The sequence below is a fragment of the Cinclus cinclus genome, unplaced genomic scaffold (genome assembly GCF_963662255.1).
Source record: "Cinclus cinclus unplaced genomic scaffold, bCinCin1.1 SCAFFOLD_32, whole genome shotgun sequence".
Lineage (NCBI taxonomy): Eukaryota > Metazoa > Chordata > Aves > Passeriformes > Cinclidae > Cinclus > Cinclus cinclus.
Window position 1 is genome coordinate 3538113 of NW_026912098.1, and position 17970 is coordinate 3556082.

At 50.5% G+C, this 17970-nt stretch overlaps 2 protein-coding genes across 2 annotated transcripts; one reads left to right on the forward strand and one right to left on the reverse strand.

Annotated features, from left to right (window-relative positions):
* Window positions 1–241: 241 nt before the first annotated feature.
* Window positions 242–1174, reverse strand: LOC134057382 (olfactory receptor 14J1-like). The gene has a single exon (XM_062514371.1). It carries the CDS (start codon window positions 1172–1174, stop codon window positions 242–244), a length of 933 nt encoding a protein of 310 aa, XP_062370355.1.
* Window positions 1175–14969: 13795 nt separating this feature from the next.
* Window positions 14970–15902, forward strand: LOC134057343 (olfactory receptor 14A16-like). The gene has a single exon (XM_062514332.1). The coding sequence runs from the start codon at window positions 14970–14972 to the stop codon at window positions 15900–15902; it is 933 nt and encodes a 310-aa protein (XP_062370316.1).
* Window positions 15903–17970: the final 2068 nt, after the last annotated feature.

Genomic DNA, 17970 nt, shown 5'->3' on the forward strand with positions numbered 1-17970 from the left:
AAAAAATGTGCTGGGAGAGAGATCCTTTAGTTCATTAAAGACACTTAGAGCACAGCTACTCACTGACACACTCTGTGGCCACAGTGAAGGTGGAGAGAAACAAAATTATAACCAGCACAATCTACACATTTCCTTTGTGGACAATATAAAAAAACAAAGGAAGAAAATTCCACAACCAAACTAACAAGAAGTATTCAAAATTACTTTTATTACAAGTGATTTGTGAAAATTGGCCCCCCGTTCAATGTTTATGAAATCCTCGTGCCAGCAATCTCCACACTGCAGCTTTGAGCTCCTGGTTCCTCAAGCTGTAGATGAAGGGGTTCAGGGCTGGAGGCACCACTGAGTACAGAACTGACAGGGACAGATCCAGGGTTGGGGAGGAAATGGAAGGGGACTTCAAGTAGGCAAAAAACCCAGTGCTGAGGAAAAGAGAGGCCACGGCCAGGTGAGGGAGGCAGGTGGAAAAGGCTTTGTTCCGTCCCTGCTCAGAGGGGATCCTCAGCACAGCCCTGAAGATCTGCACATAGGAGAAAACAATGAACACAAAACAACTAAAATACAGAAATGCACTTAGCACAATGATCCCAAGTTCCCTGAGGTAGGATTTGGAGCAGGAGAGTTTGAGGATCTGGGGGATTTCACAGAAGAACTGGCCCAGGGCATTGCCATGGCACAGGGGCAGGGAAAATGTATTGGCTGTGTGCAGCAGAGCATGGAGAAAGGCACTGGCCCAGGCAGCTGCTGCCATGTGGGCACAAGCTCTGCTGCCCAGGAGGGTCCCGTAGTGCAGGGGTTTGCAGATGGACACGTAGCGGTCGTAGCACATGATGGTCAGGAGGGAATATTCTGTTCCAATGAAGAATGTAAAGAAAAAGAGCTGAGCAGCACATGCAGAGTAGGAGATGTTGTTGGTGTGCCAGAGGGAATTGTGCATGGCTTTGGGGACAGTGGTGCAGATGGAGCCCAGGTCAGTGAGGGCCAGGTTGAGCAGGAAGAAGAACATGGGGGTGTGCAGGTGGTGGCCGCAGGCTACGGCGCTGATGATGAGGCCGTTGGCCAGGAGGGCAGCCAGGGAGATGCCCAGGAAGAGGCAGAAGTGCAGGAGCTGCAGCTGCCGCGTGTCTGCCAATGCCAGCAGGAGGAAGTGCCTGATGGAGCTGCTGTTGGACATTTGGCCCCTCTTGGCATGAAAATCTTTTACAGGACAAGAAGTAAGAGACAAGTTAGGTGGGACTTGTATAACACAAAATCAAAGCCATTTCCAAAATCAAAGACATTCCTGCTTTCAAATAGAAAACTCTTTCTCTTTCAGGAAATGCTCCCTCAGGGCTGAGTGGGAGGTGTGTTTGGTGGAGACCACAGCTGCAGTGATGGGAAGGACATCATCTCAGGTCCTCATGTCAATTCAGGTCTACTCTGCACGGGTGGGAGGGGACAGGGACCAGACCTACTGTTCAATATTTTCTGTGGAAATCCTTTCCTATGAACAGGAACCCCTCATCATCTTCACTCCTGCTGTGTAGGAATGGGAATGGTAAAACCTGTCAACATTTTCTACATTTTTTTAAAAGGTATTGTTTATTTTTCTTGCTGACTTCTTTTAGGTGTCAGAAACCCTCAGCATTTCTGCTGCTGGCAGGGATAACAGAGCACCTTCTGTGGGGCAAAGTGATGAGAGGAGAGGGAACTGGGCCCGGGGCTGCAGAGCTGCCCCACAGCTCTGCTGCAGCTCTGCCTGCACAGGAGGGGCTTCACGCCTTGGAGCCCCAGCCCTGAGGGCAGAGGCTTGGCTGGGGGACAGGAGGGAAGGGGCTTCTTCAGACCGAGGGGCTGCACTGCTGAGGGGGATCCTCTGGAGATGTCTAAACTTTCCCTGCCACAACATTTTTTGGTTTTTGTTTTCTCTCCTTCCCTGAACTTCTCTCTGCTTCCTGGAGATTTTCCTCCTGGAGTTGTTTCCCTCTGCCAGCACTCACACACCCCAAATCTCTGTGCACTCTCCTTGTCCCTACAGAACCCTGCCTGTTTGCAGGGCACTGGCTGGGGGCAGGTTCTGTTTGCAGCTTGGAGAAAGGACAGGTCAGACTGAGCCTGATGGGTCCAGCACAGGGGATGCTGGTGCTGTCCAAGGGCAGAGTGGCTGAAACCTCTTTAGAAAACTACCATTGACTTACAGAGCACCCAGGGCTACAATTCAGGTCTCTCAGATACAAAATTAATAATTTTATAATATTTTATCTTTTCCATTTCACGGGAGAAGGAATTTGGAAACAATCTCAGGAAATTCCCCATCTTTATAGAAATCTTCTTCTTGAAAATATCCTGGAAGTGAGCTGAAGCTCTTGGCTTCTTCTCCTCTACAGCGGACATACTCTGAGTTGTACTTACAGATTTGTTGTCAGTGGGATCTTCCAGCTTTAGGAGATCACTGCAGGAGCTGCAGCTGCATTGTCCTGCAGCCAGAGGCTTCCTGAGTCCAGGGCTGGGAGTGATTCTACCCCAGGCACTTGGGAGCATCTTCCCAGCCCTGACTGATAGAAGCTCTCTGTGCCTCTGTGCTGTGCCTGGAGTGGCTGCAGGCAGTGCCCTCAGCCCTGCTGGGCTGGGAGAAGAGCTGCTCCTTAGCCGAAATGTCATTTTGAAGCTCTTCTTGGTTTCCATGGGCTCCTTCTTTGCCAGGAGCCTGGCTCATCTCAGCAGAACAGACACAGCACAAGGACTTTAATGACCCTCTCAGGGCTTTGGTGTTGTTTACATCAGACATTACACCCTGAAAGAGTGTTCAAAAAACTTCTCAAGAACTGAGAATGAGATTTAAAGTTCAAAGTTTTCTAAAGTTGTAATGGGTCCCACTGAGGGCCACAACTGAGAAAGTGTCCCTAGGTTCCAGTTAGAGCAGAATATTGGTGACACTGAAGACAGGTGGGGACAAACAAGGGAAAGGTGTCTCCAATGCTGCACAAACCTGGATGTGTTTCATGAATGCAAAGGGCCAAACCCCATGAAACAAAGGGGCCATTCTGGTTGTGCCAGGCCTCATGGAACCAAGGGGTCACTTGTGCATGCTTGGGCTTCATGGAAACAAAGTTCCATTGTGACATTGTGGAGTGTCATGGAACAACAGAGACTATTGTGACTCTTTGGGACCCGCTGGATCCTAGGGGCTGTTGTGGCACTGCAGGGCCCCGTTCAACCAAGGGGCCATTTTAGCACAGCAGGGCCTGATGGAATCAAGGGGAGCACAGTGACAGTGTGGAGCTCCATGGAACAAAGGGGCCATTCTGACACCGTGGAACCAAGGAGACCTTTGTTACAGTTCAGGGCCTCATGGAACCATGGAGGCCATTGTGACACTGCAGAGCCCAGTGGAACCATGGAGACCATGATGACACTTGGAGGCCACGTGGAACTAAAGGACCATTGTGGCACTGCAGGGCCTCATGGAACCAAGGGCACAAGAGTGACAGTGTGAGCTCCAAGGGACCAAGGGGACATTCTCACACTGCAGAACCAAGGAGAGCATTGTGACACTGTGGAGCATCAGGGAGCTGAGGGTCCAGTGTGACACAGCAGGGCCTCATGAATCCATGGAGGCCATTTTTACAATTTGAGGTTTTGTGAAGCCAAAGGGCCGTTGTGCCATTTTAGGGCATTTTGGAACCAAGGGGACCATATTGACACTGTGGGGATCAATGGAACCAAGTGGCCATTGTGACACTGTGGGATATCATGGAATCATCAATGGTCTGTTTTGACATTGAAGGGCCTTCTGGAACTATGGAGTCTATTGTGACACTATAGGTGATGCCTGTTGGGTAGTGCAAAGCCTCCCAGAGTCTTCAACTAAGATGAAACATGGTCATGAGTTTTTCAGACAGATATAAGTTTTGACACATTGAAATATCAGAGGTTATTCCTCCAATTACAACTTCAGTAATGAAGCTGTTAGAAAAGGCCAGGAGACAAGCTCCTTTTTAAAGGTCTTTTTTAAAGGTCAGCTCTGGGTGGGGAGCCTGAGGGGTCACACACACCTCTGCTGCACCTGCTGGACGACGCTGAGGAGGCGAATGCACAGCTCTGTCTCTTGGCAGAGCTGGGGCTTCCGTCCTCGCAAGAGTCCCTAGGAAGACACCTGTGGGATGGTGGTCTAGGGGTGTTATTCTGGCTGGGTGCTGTTAAAGTTATGTGACAAGGTGGAAACCAGCTCTGCTTGACGATTTGACGTTCTTTACTGTTTTGCTGGCTCAGGAATGTTATTTTCAGTCTTTAGTTTTACACCAGCTCATTGTCTTTGGGGGTCTTTTGTTCTGCAGGATGCTGGATGTCTCTAATTTGCATATAGCCTTGGGCGCGCAGTCTCTTGGGAGCAGTGAACTGATACCGGATGGAATGGGGCACAGGTACAGAGCAGGTGATGGGAAGGGATACAAATACAGGATCAGCAGAACACGTCTGAACTTACCAAGGGATATTAACACTTAACAATGACAACAAAAGGTAAGATTTAGCATTTTACAACTTAATATTCAATAGCAAACTAACACTTTATTTAAGAACTTATTAACACTTGATATTCAAAAGTAAACTGACACCTTAATCAAGAGTTCATGACATTGGGGTTTTAGTCTTTACAAAGCTATATTCCCCCAGTTTGCTCCCCCCCACAATTCCTTTTTGTTTTTACTTTTCAGAGTCTGAGGCTCTAGTGTGTTCTTGATTTTCAGAGGAAATGTTTAGTCTGACCAAAATGTGAAGACCTTTAACTAACACTTTGTGTGGAGTTCAGAGGAATGCCCAAATTCAGTAGAGGACCTGAAAAATATAAAGGCTAAAATCTTAAGGCATCACAGGCCTCACTGAACCAAGGGGCCACTGTGAAACTTGGCAGCCTCATGGAACCAAGGAGTCCATTGTGACACTGCAAGGCCTCATGGAAGCAAGGAACCACTGTGACACTATGGGGTCTTGTCGTGCCAAGAAGTGATTGTGTCACTTCGTGGAACCATGGAACCAAGGAGTCCATTGTGACACTACAGGGCCCCATGGAACTAAGGATTCATGGAACAGTGTAGGAGCCTGTGGAACCCAAGGTCCATTTAACATTGAGGGGCCTCATGGAATCCTGGAGCCATGAGGACACTTTGAGGCCTCGTTGAATCAAGGGGCTCCTCATGACCTCATGGAACCAAGGAGACCATTGTGACACTGTGAGTCCTCATGGAACCAAGGGGCCATTGGGATCCTGCAGTATCAGTGAGAACCCTGTGACACTACAAGGCCTCATGGAAACAAGGGACCAGTGTGACACAACCACTGTGACACTGCAGGGCCCCCATGGATCCAAGGGAACAGGGAACAGGTCTGGTTGGATTGGCCTGACTGGTCCAACTGCCCTTGGCTTGTCAAGGGTCACTTTTCATGTGCCCTTGCTATAATGAGGCACTGACCTTTCCTTCAAATGGAAAAGAACTGTCCTTATCCTCCAGGTACCCATTACTGAAACAGGATTCCCCTTCAAAAATTTGCAATATCCAGGGATTGCTCCTAGACAAAAGTTGCCATAACCAACAAGCCTGGCTGGCCTTGACTTCCTGAGGGTTGGCTCTCACCTGCCTTCAAGCACTGGGGCTCAGTGCTTGCCTTCCTATGGGAAAGAGCTGTCCCTCTTGTACAACCAGGGAAAAAATTGGCATTTCTCCTCCAAAATTCCCTGTTTGCAAGGGTTTCTCTGAGACCAAAGCTGCCAGGACATACTTCTCTGCCTGGCCTTGATCTGTGGTGGTCACCTCTAATCTGACCTGAGACACTGGGGTTCCACTGGACCAGATTGATCCATCCAACCTGGCCTTGGACACCTCCAGAAGTGGGGAGTCTGCAGCCTCTCTGGGTAACCTGTGCCAGGGCCTCACCACCCTCACTGGGAAGATTTCTTCCCAATATCCCATCTAAACCTGCCCTCCTTCACCTCATGGCCATTCCACCTTGGCCTGTCACTCCAGGCCTTTGTCCAGAGTCCCTCTCCAGCTCTCTCAAAGCCCCTTTAGGTTCTGGAATGGGCTCTAATGTCTCCCTGAGCCTTCTTGTGCACAGGCTGAACAGCTCCAGCTCTCTCAGCCTGGCTGCAGAGCAGAGGGGTTCCAGCCCTGCAAATGTCCATTGTGACACTGCAGGGCTTCATGGAACCCAGGGTGCATTGTCCCACTGTGGAACCAAGGAGACCCTTGTGACACTGGGGTGCCCCATGGAAACAAGGGGACACTGTGACACAGCAGGGCCCCATGGAACCAAGGATAGCATTGTGACAGTGGGAAAACAAGGAGAGAACCTCAAGTGCTGTGTCCACTTTTAGGACCCCCAATTTTGGATGGACATGGAGGGGCTGGAGTGTGCCCAGAGAAGGGTGACAAGGGTGATGAGGGGTCTGGAACACAAGTCCTGTGAGGAGCAGTTGAGGGAGCTGGGTTCATTTATCCTGGAGTAGAGGAAGTTCAGGGGAGACCTCATCACTCTCTACAACATGACAGGAGGGAACAGCCAGGTGGGTGTCAGGCTGTTTTCCCAGGGAACAGAGACAGGAGCAGATGATGTAATCTTAAAGCTGCACAAAGGGAGATTTAGGCTGGACATTAGGAAATGTTCTTCACAAAAAGGGTGATTGGAAGGGCATTGGAAATGGCTGCCCATGGAGGTGGGTGAGTCACCATCCCTGGAAGTGTTTAAGGAAAGACTGGATGTGGCACTGAGTGCCATGGTCTGGGTGACAAGATGGTGTTGGGTCACAGGTTGGAGTTGATGCTCTCAAAGGTCTTCTCCAGCCTGGGTGATTCTGGGATGATTGTGACACTGCAGGGCCCTGGGGAAGCAAGGGGCCACTGTGACACTGCGGGGCCTGGTGGAACGGAGAGGACCAGAGTGACACTGTGTACGACATGGCACCATAGAGCCAAGGGGCCATTGTGACACTGTGGGGATAAATGGAATCAAGGAGTCCATGGTGACAGTCTGGGTCCTCGTCGAACCACAGAGGTCACTGTGACACTGCAGGGCCTTGTGGAACCAAGGGGCCATTGTGGCACTGTGGAACCAAGGAGAGCCTTGTGAGAGCCTGGGGCCCAATGGAACCAAGGGGCCATTGTTCCATGGCAAGGACTCTTGGAACTAAGGGAACAACTGTGACACTGTGGAGCCCCATGGAACCAAGGGTCCCTTGTGACACTGCAGGATCTTGTGTAAGCAGGGCTCCATTGGACACTGCAGCACCAAGGAATTCATGGTGGCACTCGGAGGCCTCATGGAGCCAAGAGGTCACTTTGACACTGCAGGGCCTTGTGGAACCATGCAGAGCATTGTGACAGAGCAGGACCTTGTAATGATGGGGCCATTGTGACACTGCAGGGCCCCCTGGAACCAAGGGGCCAGTGCTGCTCCTCAGGGACTCATGGAATGAAGGAAACATATTTGACACCGTGGTGCTCTCAGGGACTTAGAGGCCATTGTGACACTGTGGAACCAAATAGAGCATTGCTGCGCTGTGAGACCTCATGCGAGCAAAGCACCATTTTGACACAGCAGGGCCCAAGGATCCAAGGGACTTTGTGACACCAAGGGGTCCTATGGAACCAAAGGCACATTTTGACACTGGGAAGCTCCGTGGAATCATCGACACCAATGTGACACTCCAGGGCCTCATGGAATCTTGGTGACACCAAGCTGGGTGTGAGTGTGGATGTGCTGGAGGGTGGGAAGGCACTGCAGGGGGACTTGGACAGGCTGGATCCAGTGCCCAAATCCAACAAGGTGAGGTTTAACAAGACCAAGTGCTGGGTCCTGCGCTTTGACCACAAGAACCCCTGCAGTGCTCCAGGCTGGGGACAGAGTGGCTGGAGAGGGGCCAGGCAGAAAAGGACCTGGTGGCACTGATGGACAACAGGGTGGACATGTGTGGAGAGGTTTTGGGCCAGTGAGGCCGCAGAGAGTTTGCTTTGCAGTGTTGGGATAAATTGGGCTGTTTTAGTGCTAGCAAAGGCATGCTGACCTTGGACTGAGAATAAGAGATAAACAGGTGGCAAGAGTGAGAAAGCAAGCCAGGATGTGCTAATCACAAGAGCAAGAAAGTAGAACATAAACATAAAATGCTGTAACCAATTAGTAGGGTAGTTGCAGGGTATGAACAGTTATTTGTAGCCAATAAATATGAGTATTAGGCATGTGAGCACATGGACTTATGTCAGAACTTTATAAAAGACAACGGCTTGTATAATAAAGTGGAGCATTCACCATAACTCTATGAGTGTTGCGGTTCTGACTCTGGTTGCTCCTTGTAACAAGTGGCCCCTGAACAGGGACCTTCGATTCGACCCATTGTGGGAGGTAAGTGAGCAGGCAAGCTCCAAGAAGCAGTGCTCGGAGGGCAAATGACCACTGTACGCAGGCATACGCAGTGGCTCCGTGCCTGGGCTGACCCTATAGAGGAGAGCTCGCTGTCCCGATTGATTAATTACATTCTTCCCTCGCTGAATTCCTCCATAACAAGTGGCAACCGAACAGGGACGCAGCGTGGTGGGACGCGGTTTTTGCTATCAATGCATAGGCGTTGATGCGAACTGGCTAATCGTGCCACGGCGTGTGGTGAGGCAAAGCAGAAAGAGGAGCGAGGGACCGTCCCTAGAGGAGGTAGGAAGAATCGAGCGCTCTCTTCCCGATCCTGATTAAAGACAAGCATGGAAAGTGAATGTGCTGCTGTGGTGAAGCTACTGCTTAGTATACTTGCTAAGCGAGAGAAATCAGTAGCGGAGAAGACCCTCACCAAATTATTGAAGTGGGCACGAGAACACGGGTTTCTCGCTAGCCCGCCGCTTGTGTTTCAAGCAGAGGCTTGGCGTGCTCTTGGTGATCACATGAGGGACATGACGATCATGAGCAATGATAGAGAAATTAAAGACTTCCCTACCACCTGGTGCACGGTTATTAACACCTTAAATGAAATGAAAGCGGAGGTAAAGATAGTTGTTGCTGCTGTTGAGTCTCCTGCCCCACCGGGGGGAGCAGCGAAACCCCGATTGCCAGTTTAAGGGCTCGGACTTTTAAACGCCTTTTTGGGACAACATGGGCAGCTCATCCCGAGGTGTCTCAGGACATGGATCTCATCCAGCCTCTGACAGCGACCATGGTGACACTGCAGAACCTCATGGAACCATGGGTCAGTTGTGACAAGGACAGCAGCAGATCCAAGGACACCATGGAGACGCTATGGATTCTCATGGAACCAAAGAAACCATTGTGACACTCTTGTGCCTCATGGAATCAGGGGGACCCTTGTGAAACTCAGGACCCCTATGGAACCCAGGGTCAAGGATGAAGCTGTGGGGCTCCGTAGAACCAAGGAGCCATTGTGACACTGAAACAGGGGGAATTAAAATAAACATTTCATGGTAAAAATACAGGAGGATGCTTTGACTTGAAAGAGGCTAACAAGATTCTATGAACACTTCACATTCTCTGTCTTTGCAGGAACAGGAGAAGAGAGCAAGGCTACAAGTTAAGACAGAGGAGCAAGAATGTGCAAACAAGGTGGAAGATCGAGTTGCCTTCCAGATAAGTGAGACCTTAGACCTTAGAGCCTTAGACCCCTGAGCCAGCAAAGACTGGTACCAAGGTCTGGAAAGACCCCAAAGACTAATACACACACACACAAAGAAGGGTTTACTTCATCCTAAGGACCCCCAGACGACCACCAGAGCGACCAACAAGGAGCAGTGGGCAGTTGCAAAGAGGTGTGGAGCTAATATTAATACAAAGCAGGGACAGGTGGAGTTATGAACTGAATGTGTATTGGGTGTACTGTGCAGTCCTAATGTGTAGAGAATAAAAGGAGAGGCACAGGTCACTGAAGGTGTGCGCATTTTTGGAGCAGCTATCCCACATGCACCTCAGCACTATATAAAATACATACCCAGAACTTCCTTTGTGGGTTATAGAGGTTTTATGCACATGAATTTGGTTGACCTCGCTTCCCCCCTGAGATTTTGGGGTGCCCCCTTTGCCCCTGCGAGAGCTGGAGCTGGTGCAGAACGCCGTCTTCACCCACCCCACAGAACAAAGCACCTGAGTGTACCTGCACTGCATCCTCTCCCGAGGTAACTCGGGGCTCCCTCCCACCCCAGAGGCCTTCACCTGGAGTTTTGGGGGGACCCCCTGAATGTTAGGGTGCCCTCTGACAGGCCCCCAACACCAAGGGTCATCTGTGTCCACATCAGCTGCCACAATGCAGTGGTGGCTGTGATCTTTTCCCAGCCCATCAAGGTGAATCGGGACACCTAGGGGCATCAAAAATCTCCTGGATCCCCCCAAAAATCACCTGGATACATCTGGGTACCCCTTGGACACCTGGATCACAGAAAAACCCTGGGGCCTCCTAAAACAGGTATCCCAAAATCCTCATTGCTTTGTCTGGGTAGACCTGGCTTCCCTAAATCCCTATTGACTTTAATAGGTAGACCTGGTCTCTCTACATTCCTATTGCGTTCAGTGTGGTAGACCTGGTGTCCTGCCAGTCTTTTATTTCAGTGGGGTAGACCTGATGTCGTTCGATCCCCAACTACCTCAAAGGACATACTTGATGTCCCAAAATATTTGCTGCTAAAAACCCCAATTTTCTCATAGCAATTCCCACACTTTAGGCTGAAAATGGAAATTTTCCCACTTACCTGGAAGAACAGCTCCAGCATGAGCCACAGGTGTGGCATCAGGCATTTGGGACTGGCTTCCAGGAATTCATCCACAACTTCCAAAGCATCAGCACTGTCAACCTGGAGCAGAAATTCACAGAATTCAGACCAAGATGTCTCCCAAATTTACCCAAATTTACCCATTTTAGCACCAAGTTTTGGCAAAATCCCCATTGACTTTAATGGATAGACCTGGTGTCCCTAAATCCCATTGACTTGAATTGGGTACATTTGGTGTCCCTAAATCCCTATTGATTTTAATGGGGTAGATTTGGTGTCTTGAAATCCTTATTGATTTCAATCGGCACATCTGATGGACAAATAATCCCTAACAGGAGATGATTACTGTAAATGATGGGGCAAGAGAGAGACATTGCAAAACATGGTTTATTGCCTCGTGGCAGCAGTCTCAAAGAAGGCTGAGACATAAAAAGTCTTAGCTCCAATGCCATAATATCAGGAGCTGCTTCATTCTTAGTTATAATGACTTATGTAAGCTTTTAGCCAATCCAATACTTCTAGGAACTTTGCTAGTGTCTTTTTACACCAGTCATTATTTGCTTTGCTTCCCATGGCTCTGCTGCAACGCATCATTTTTCAACCAATCATTTAACACTTCACACACTTATATTGATACACCTTAAACTTCTAGCTACCTTTATTACAGCTTCTACTGCTAAACTTGAAAATTTTTTAAGATCTCACTTAACATAATGCTTTGCTTACATAATACATATCTCTGTTTGCTTAAAACATATTTCTGCTTAAATTGCAAACTTATATTCTTGATTCATGTCTATTTTACTTTCAGCACTCTAGTACTTCAAGCTTACTCCAAGGTCTTAGGTCAAACCTTGGATCCATCTCTATCTCTCAGCCTGTATGAACAAGGCCCTGAGAGCTCTCCATGCCTGCATTTCCCACACAACTTGATATTTCTGCATCCAATTTCCTGCTCTGACTGGAACCTGAAGACGCTTTCTCAGTTGTGTCCCTCAGTGGGACCCATGAACAGTATCAGAGACTTTGGAGTTTGATTATGACTGAATTCTTGAGAGGTTTCCTATCAAAGCACGGTTCTGCCTTGAATTCCCTCTGGTCTAGTGCAATTGATTAGGAAGGTTTTCAACTCCAGTTATGGAGAAATGTGTCAAAGAGCTTCTTAGAAATCTCCATTCCTATTTAAAAGTGTGTATTTTATTACTGTTCTCTATAGAGCAGACGTCATTGCAGCATTGTGTGATTGATATTTGTAAGAAATGGATTTGTAAAGGAATGGACATGGAATGGGTGGGGATGGTTTGGCCTCCTGGGGGCCACCTGCACAGTCCAGCTGATCCTGGCATGTCATGGGCTGCCTCTCATCAGCCCCTGGAACACTGGGGCTCTGGGCTTTCCTTCCTGTGGAGCAGAACCATCCCTTTTTCCAGGTGCCCGGGGCTGGAATTGTCAATCCCCATGAGAAGTTCTTCATATACAAGGGTTGTTCCCAGCCAAAATCTGCCAGGACAGACAGCTCAGGCTAGCCCAGGCCCCCTGAGGGCTGTCTCTCATCTACCACCACACACTGGGACTCAGTGCTTTCCTTCCAGTGGAAAAGAACTGCCCTCCTTACCAAGCTGCCAATGCCAAATCTGGGATTCTACGGCCAAAATTGCATCTGTCCAAGAACTGGGCCCAGACAAAAGTAGCTGGGACAGACAGGTCTGGATTCCTTGTTCTCTGGTGATTTCCTTAGACTATGAGCAGAATCTTTTCATTTGCCAACAACGTGGAGAGGGCCCAGAGATCAGTAGGCAGCAACTGACAGAATGAGAGGACACAGCCTCAAATTGTTTAAAGGGAACAATTGGCTGGATACTAGGAAAAGAGTTTTTCACGGAAAGAGTGATAAAAGTACTGGAATGGTCTGCCTGGAGAGGTGGTGGAGTCAACACCCATGGATGTGTTAAACAAAAGTCTGAATATGGCACTTGTGGCCATGGTCAAGTTGAGGTGTTAGGGCATGGGTTAGACTTGATGTTCCTGAAGGTGTCTTCCAACCTACTCATTTTGTGAGTTTTGTGAATTCTAAGAATTCTGTGAATCTCCCAAGTTTGGGTTTGGAGGCTGCAAGAACATGACCAATGTATAAGGACAAAGGAGCTCTGTGTTCAGTGGAGTGGAGACTGAGGACAGAAGAGAGCCCAGGGAGGGATTGAAGGGAGGTTTCATAGATAGGGGATCCTTTGGACATAGTTGAAAACAGCCTGAGAAAAAAAGAAAGAATTGATGCCAAGAGCAGATGGGATGGTCCAGACTGGACCCAAGGTTAAAGAAATTTCACTCGTAGGGCAGGGCTGTAGTGAAACCTGGCATCCAGAAGGAGTCTGGAGCAGCCCAAGGCTTTGTGTGTGCAGGCAGAGGCAGGCAGGACGCAGAGCTGTCAGCAAAGGAAGGGGCCAGCCAGGTGGGGCAGCCGGGGGATGAGGACAGCCTGCAGGGACAGAGGGGCAGGGCATGGACACCGTAGGACAGCCTGGGCTGCAGAGGGCACAGGGATGGGCAGCAGCTGAAAGGCCCTGCCAGAGCCAAGTGCTGCAGCACTTTGGCCATGGCTGCTGGCCCTGGGCCCTTGGCCAGCAGGGGACAAGTGAGCCTTGCTGTGCTGGGGCCTCATTGCCTCCTTGTCCCTGCTCAGCAGCCTGGCAGGGGCCACCCCATGGTGCTGCCCTTGGCATTGCACATCCCCAGAGCCCAGTGCCCCGGGAAGAGCCCTGAGCAAGGAGGGAGGGACAGGATCTGCCTTGCCAGGGGCTGGGGCTCAGCCCTTGGCCCTTGGCATTGCTGAGACACATCCAGGTTTGCTCAGCATCACAGACACCTTTCCCATGTTTGTCCCCACCTGTCATCACTGCCTCCAGTGTTCTGCTCTAACTGGAACATGGGGACATTTTCTCGGTTGTGTTCCTTACTGGAATCCATTAAAACTTCAAGAAACTTTGCAGTTTGAATATCACTTTGGGTTTTTGTGAAGATTTTAAGCACAGTATGGGGGACTGTATCTGATGTAAACAGCATCCAAGCCTCAAGAGGGTCATTAAAGTCCTTGTGCTGTGTCTCTGCTAGTGAGCTTGGCTGGGCTCCTAGCACAGAGGCAGCTCCTGGCAACCATGAAAAGCTTCAAAAAGACCTTTCTGCTGATTTGCAGCTCTTCTCCCAGCCCAGCAGGGCTGAGGGCATGGCCTGCAGCCATCCCAGGCACAGCACAGAGATCTTCAATCAGTCAGGGCTGGGAAGATGCTCACAAGTGCCTGGGGCAGAATCACTCCCAGCCCTGGACACAGGAAGCCTCTGGCTGCAGGACAATGCAGCTGCAGCTCCTGCAGGGATCTCCTAAATCTGGAACATCCCAATGACAACAGACTCTGTGAGTACATTCTCTGATTCTCTCTCCTGTAGAGCAGCCAGGGGTGCCCAGGGCTGTCCTGCAGAGCAGGGTCCTGCAGCCCAGGGTGCTGTGCTGGGCAGGGACTCTGCTGCCTGCCAGGGACAGCTCTCAGCCAGCCCTGGGAGCTGCTGACAGCACTGGGGGACAAGGTCTGGGTGGAGGGAGACAGCTGGTGAGACTTGGAAGTGTTCTCCTTGTGTGGTGAGGATGGTGCAATGATCAGGACTGATCCCAGCACAACATTTAACTCCAGAACATTTCCAAATAGATTATACAGGGAGCACAGCAAGTCAGGGGCTGCATAAAAGAGAAAATCCTGATTTTATAATCTACTGCTCAGGGTCACCTAGATGGAAAATTGAACATTGATATTCACATATCTGTTCAGGTTGAGAACAATAAAAACAATTTCTCTCAGGTCTGAATAAACCAGGCAAAGAAAGAAATCAGCAGAGGGTCCCTTACAGTCACCATCAGTGTCACTTTTCCAACCTCCTCAGGGTTGCTCTGACTTTGCCATCAGAGCCTGCAGAGGCAGAGCTGGCCCTGGCAGTGCCCTGTGCTGGGAGGGGTCTGCAGGGCAGAGCTGAGCCCCCAGGGCTGGGCTGGGCTCTGGCAGCACTGGCAGGGCCCAGCCCTGGGCACAGGGAAGCAGCAGCTGGCAGGGAGAGCTCCAGGCAGCAGAGCCCTGGGCAGGCAGTGGGGGGAAAGTGACACCAAGCTGGGCTGGGATATTTCAAGTCCTCCCAAAATTGAACTATTCCATGATTTCTTTTTATTTTAGAGGTCCACATGCCCAGAGTGCAGACATGTCCAACAGCAGCTCCATCAGGCACTTCCTCCTGCTGGCATTGGCAGACACGCGGCAGCTGCAGCTCCTGCACTTCTGCCTCTTCCTGGGCATCTCCCTGGCTGCCCTCCTGGCCAACGGCCTCATCATCAGCGCCGTAGCCTGCGGCCACCACCTGCACACCCCCATGTTCTTCTTCCTGCTCAACCTGGCCCTCACTGACCTGGGCTCCATCTGCACCACTGTCCCCAAAGCCATGCACAATTCCCTCTGGCACACCAACAACATCTCCTACTCTGCATGTGCTGCTCAGGTGTTTTTCTTTGCATTCTTCATCTCAGCAGAGATTTACCTTCTGACCATCATGTGCTACGACCGCTACGTGTCCATCTGCAAACCCCTGCACTACGGGACCCTCCTGGGCAGCAGAGCTTGTGCCCACATGGCAGCAGCTGCCTGGGCCAGTGCCTTTCTCAATGCTCTGCTGCACACAGCCAATACATTTTCCCTGCCCCTGTGCCATGGCAATGCCCTGGGCCAGTTCTTCTGTGAAATCCCCCAGATCCTCAAACTCTCCTGCTCACACTCCTACCTCAGGGAACTTGGGCTTCTTGCTGTTAGTGTCTGTTTAGGTTCTGGATCTTTTGTGTTCATTGTTTTCTCCTATGTGCAGATCTTCAGGGCTGTGCTGAGGATCCCCTCTGAGCAGGGACAGCACAAAGCCTTTTCCACCTGCCTCCCTCACCTGGTTGTGCTCTCCTTGTTTCTCAGCGCTGGCACATTTAGCTACCTGAAGCCCCCCTCCATCTCCTCCCCATCCCTGGATCTGGCCCTGTCAGTTCTGTACTCAGTGGTGCCTCCAGCCTTGAACCCCCTCATCTACAGCCTGAGGAACCAGGAGGTCAAGGCTGCACTGTGGACACTGATGACTGGAAGGTTTCAGAAACAGTGACCTTTGCCAATTTCTGTGAGTTGCCAATTTTCTCCTAGTCACTTGTAATATGAGTCATTGTCTTGGTTTGAAGGACAGGTGTTTGCCAAGGAAAGCAGAAGCTTCCCCTTGGACTGAAAGAAAATGTGATTCTTCCGATTATTATAATTTTGGAATTAAGAGAGCTCTCAGGCAAAGATATGGGGGTAGGAATAACAGTTCTTTACTAGTATATCTAACAAGACAAACAAGAACAACAACAGCTATGAAATTACCCACAAACAGAACAGTAACTCAGTCCCAGTGTTTTTTGGCTGCAGGCACCTTTTCCCTGAGCTGCAGTTCCCGGTGCTGGGGGCGGGCGGGTCCCGCAGAGCTGCAGGAGGGCTGGGGGTGATGGCAGAGCTGTCCCAGGGGGAGAGAGAGATGGAGAGAGAGCCCTCTGCTCACAGTGTGGGTCCCAGTGCTCAGCAGAGTGCTGGATGGTGGTAGTTCACAGCGAGAAGACAGCAGGGCAGTGTCCCATGGTGGTTTCCCGACGCTGGGATAGCAGGGATGGGACACAGGCAGCGATCGTCCTTCTCGTCCGAACTCCGCGGGGGAAATGGGCCGAGGCCCAGCCTTCCGCTTCCTCTTCTGGCTGTTTGAATCTCGCGGGGTTTCACTCTTCCCTCCCATCCCCTCCCCCTTGTCACCAGGGCCCAGTCAACAGGTACCTTAGCATGACAATGGGGAAAATTCCACAGAGGGAAAAAAAAAGGAAAGAACTAACCCTCAACACAGGACAAAACACTTCTCTCTGCATTGTTGTCAATGTAGTATATTCTCTTGGAATACATTTCTGAAACGTGTCTAATTAATAAAAGAGGATTTGAAAACTTCACTTATTCCCACTTATTCACTTATGCTTTCTTTCTTTATCTGTTTTGAACAAATGTTTATGAGCTTTTGTCTCTGAAGTTCTGAACTCCATAAAGAAGAGGCTTCTGGAGTAGTAAAATTGATCAGCAACCTCCAAATCATTGAGGATCCATCCTCATCAGAGCAGGAATGAGCAGAAATGAGCCCAGCTTTGTGGCTGCCCCAGCTTTGGGATGGGCCCTGGGCCTGGAGCAGGAGCAGCTCTGGAGGGCCCCAAGGCCGGGGCTGTTGTGCTGGCCTGGGCAGATGGGATGGCAGGAGGGGCTGCAGAGCTCTCAGGAGCTCAGGGAGAGGGCAGCAGGGCACACAGGGAGCCTCCTTTGGCCTTGGCCAAGCACCTTCCCCCATGGCCGGGGCTCAGTCCTCTCTGGGCTGCACTTGCTCACCCAATGGTGATGGCAGCAGCTCGGGCACTCGCAGTGTGGTCAAACCCACACACGATACAGGGGATGCCAATAGCAGTGCTGTGGGAGCTCCGCTGTCAATGCAGCAGGGTGGCAAGGAAAGGATGGGGGTCCTGGATATCAACCATCCCTCCCTCGGCTTCCTGCACTTCCTGCCTCTCCTCCCATGCTGCGTTCCCGAGGGTGCACTCACTCTCCTTGCTGCTTCCCTGGTGGGTGGTGCCCACGGCATCTCTGCTGGGCTCTCATGGCTGTGTCCAGTGCATGGCTCTGAGCCCCTTCTCTTTCTGCTGGGGAAAATCACGTTCCCATATCTCCAGCCGCTTCTTCTTTTTATAAGAGTCTTCTATTTTCAAGGATCCCCAGCAGGTTTTTCCATTCACAAGGTCCAGACCTCCACAGATCTCAGCTGCTGGCAGCTCTTCCTGGTCACCTTCCCCTGCTGGGGTTCCATCTCCACCACTGTCCCCATGGTCAGGTTATTGCTGATCACTCATGGCAGTGGAGACAGAAGGGATGACACAAAACTTCATGTTCATGTGACAGTAATTACTAACATTTCAGTTATAAAATTACAGTCAGGATTAATTATAACTGTAAGGCCTCAAGGCCAGCTGTTAGCCACTACACACAGCCACTGAGCAAAGCCACTGACCAGCCCCAATCACCACTCCTCACAGCTCACAGACCACCTCCACTGACCACACCAACAACTGACCACACTGCACTGGCCACCCCATTTACCACACCCACTGACCACCCTC

Bases quoted from the DNA above. Each gene is read 5' to 3' on its own strand.
- LOC134057382 (XM_062514371.1), bottom strand. From the start codon at position 1,174: ATGTCCAACAGCAGCTCCATCAGGCACTTCCTCCTGCTGGCATTGGCA.
- LOC134057343 (XM_062514332.1), top strand. From the start codon at position 14,970: ATGTCCAACAGCAGCTCCATCAGGCACTTCCTCCTGCTGGCATTGGCA.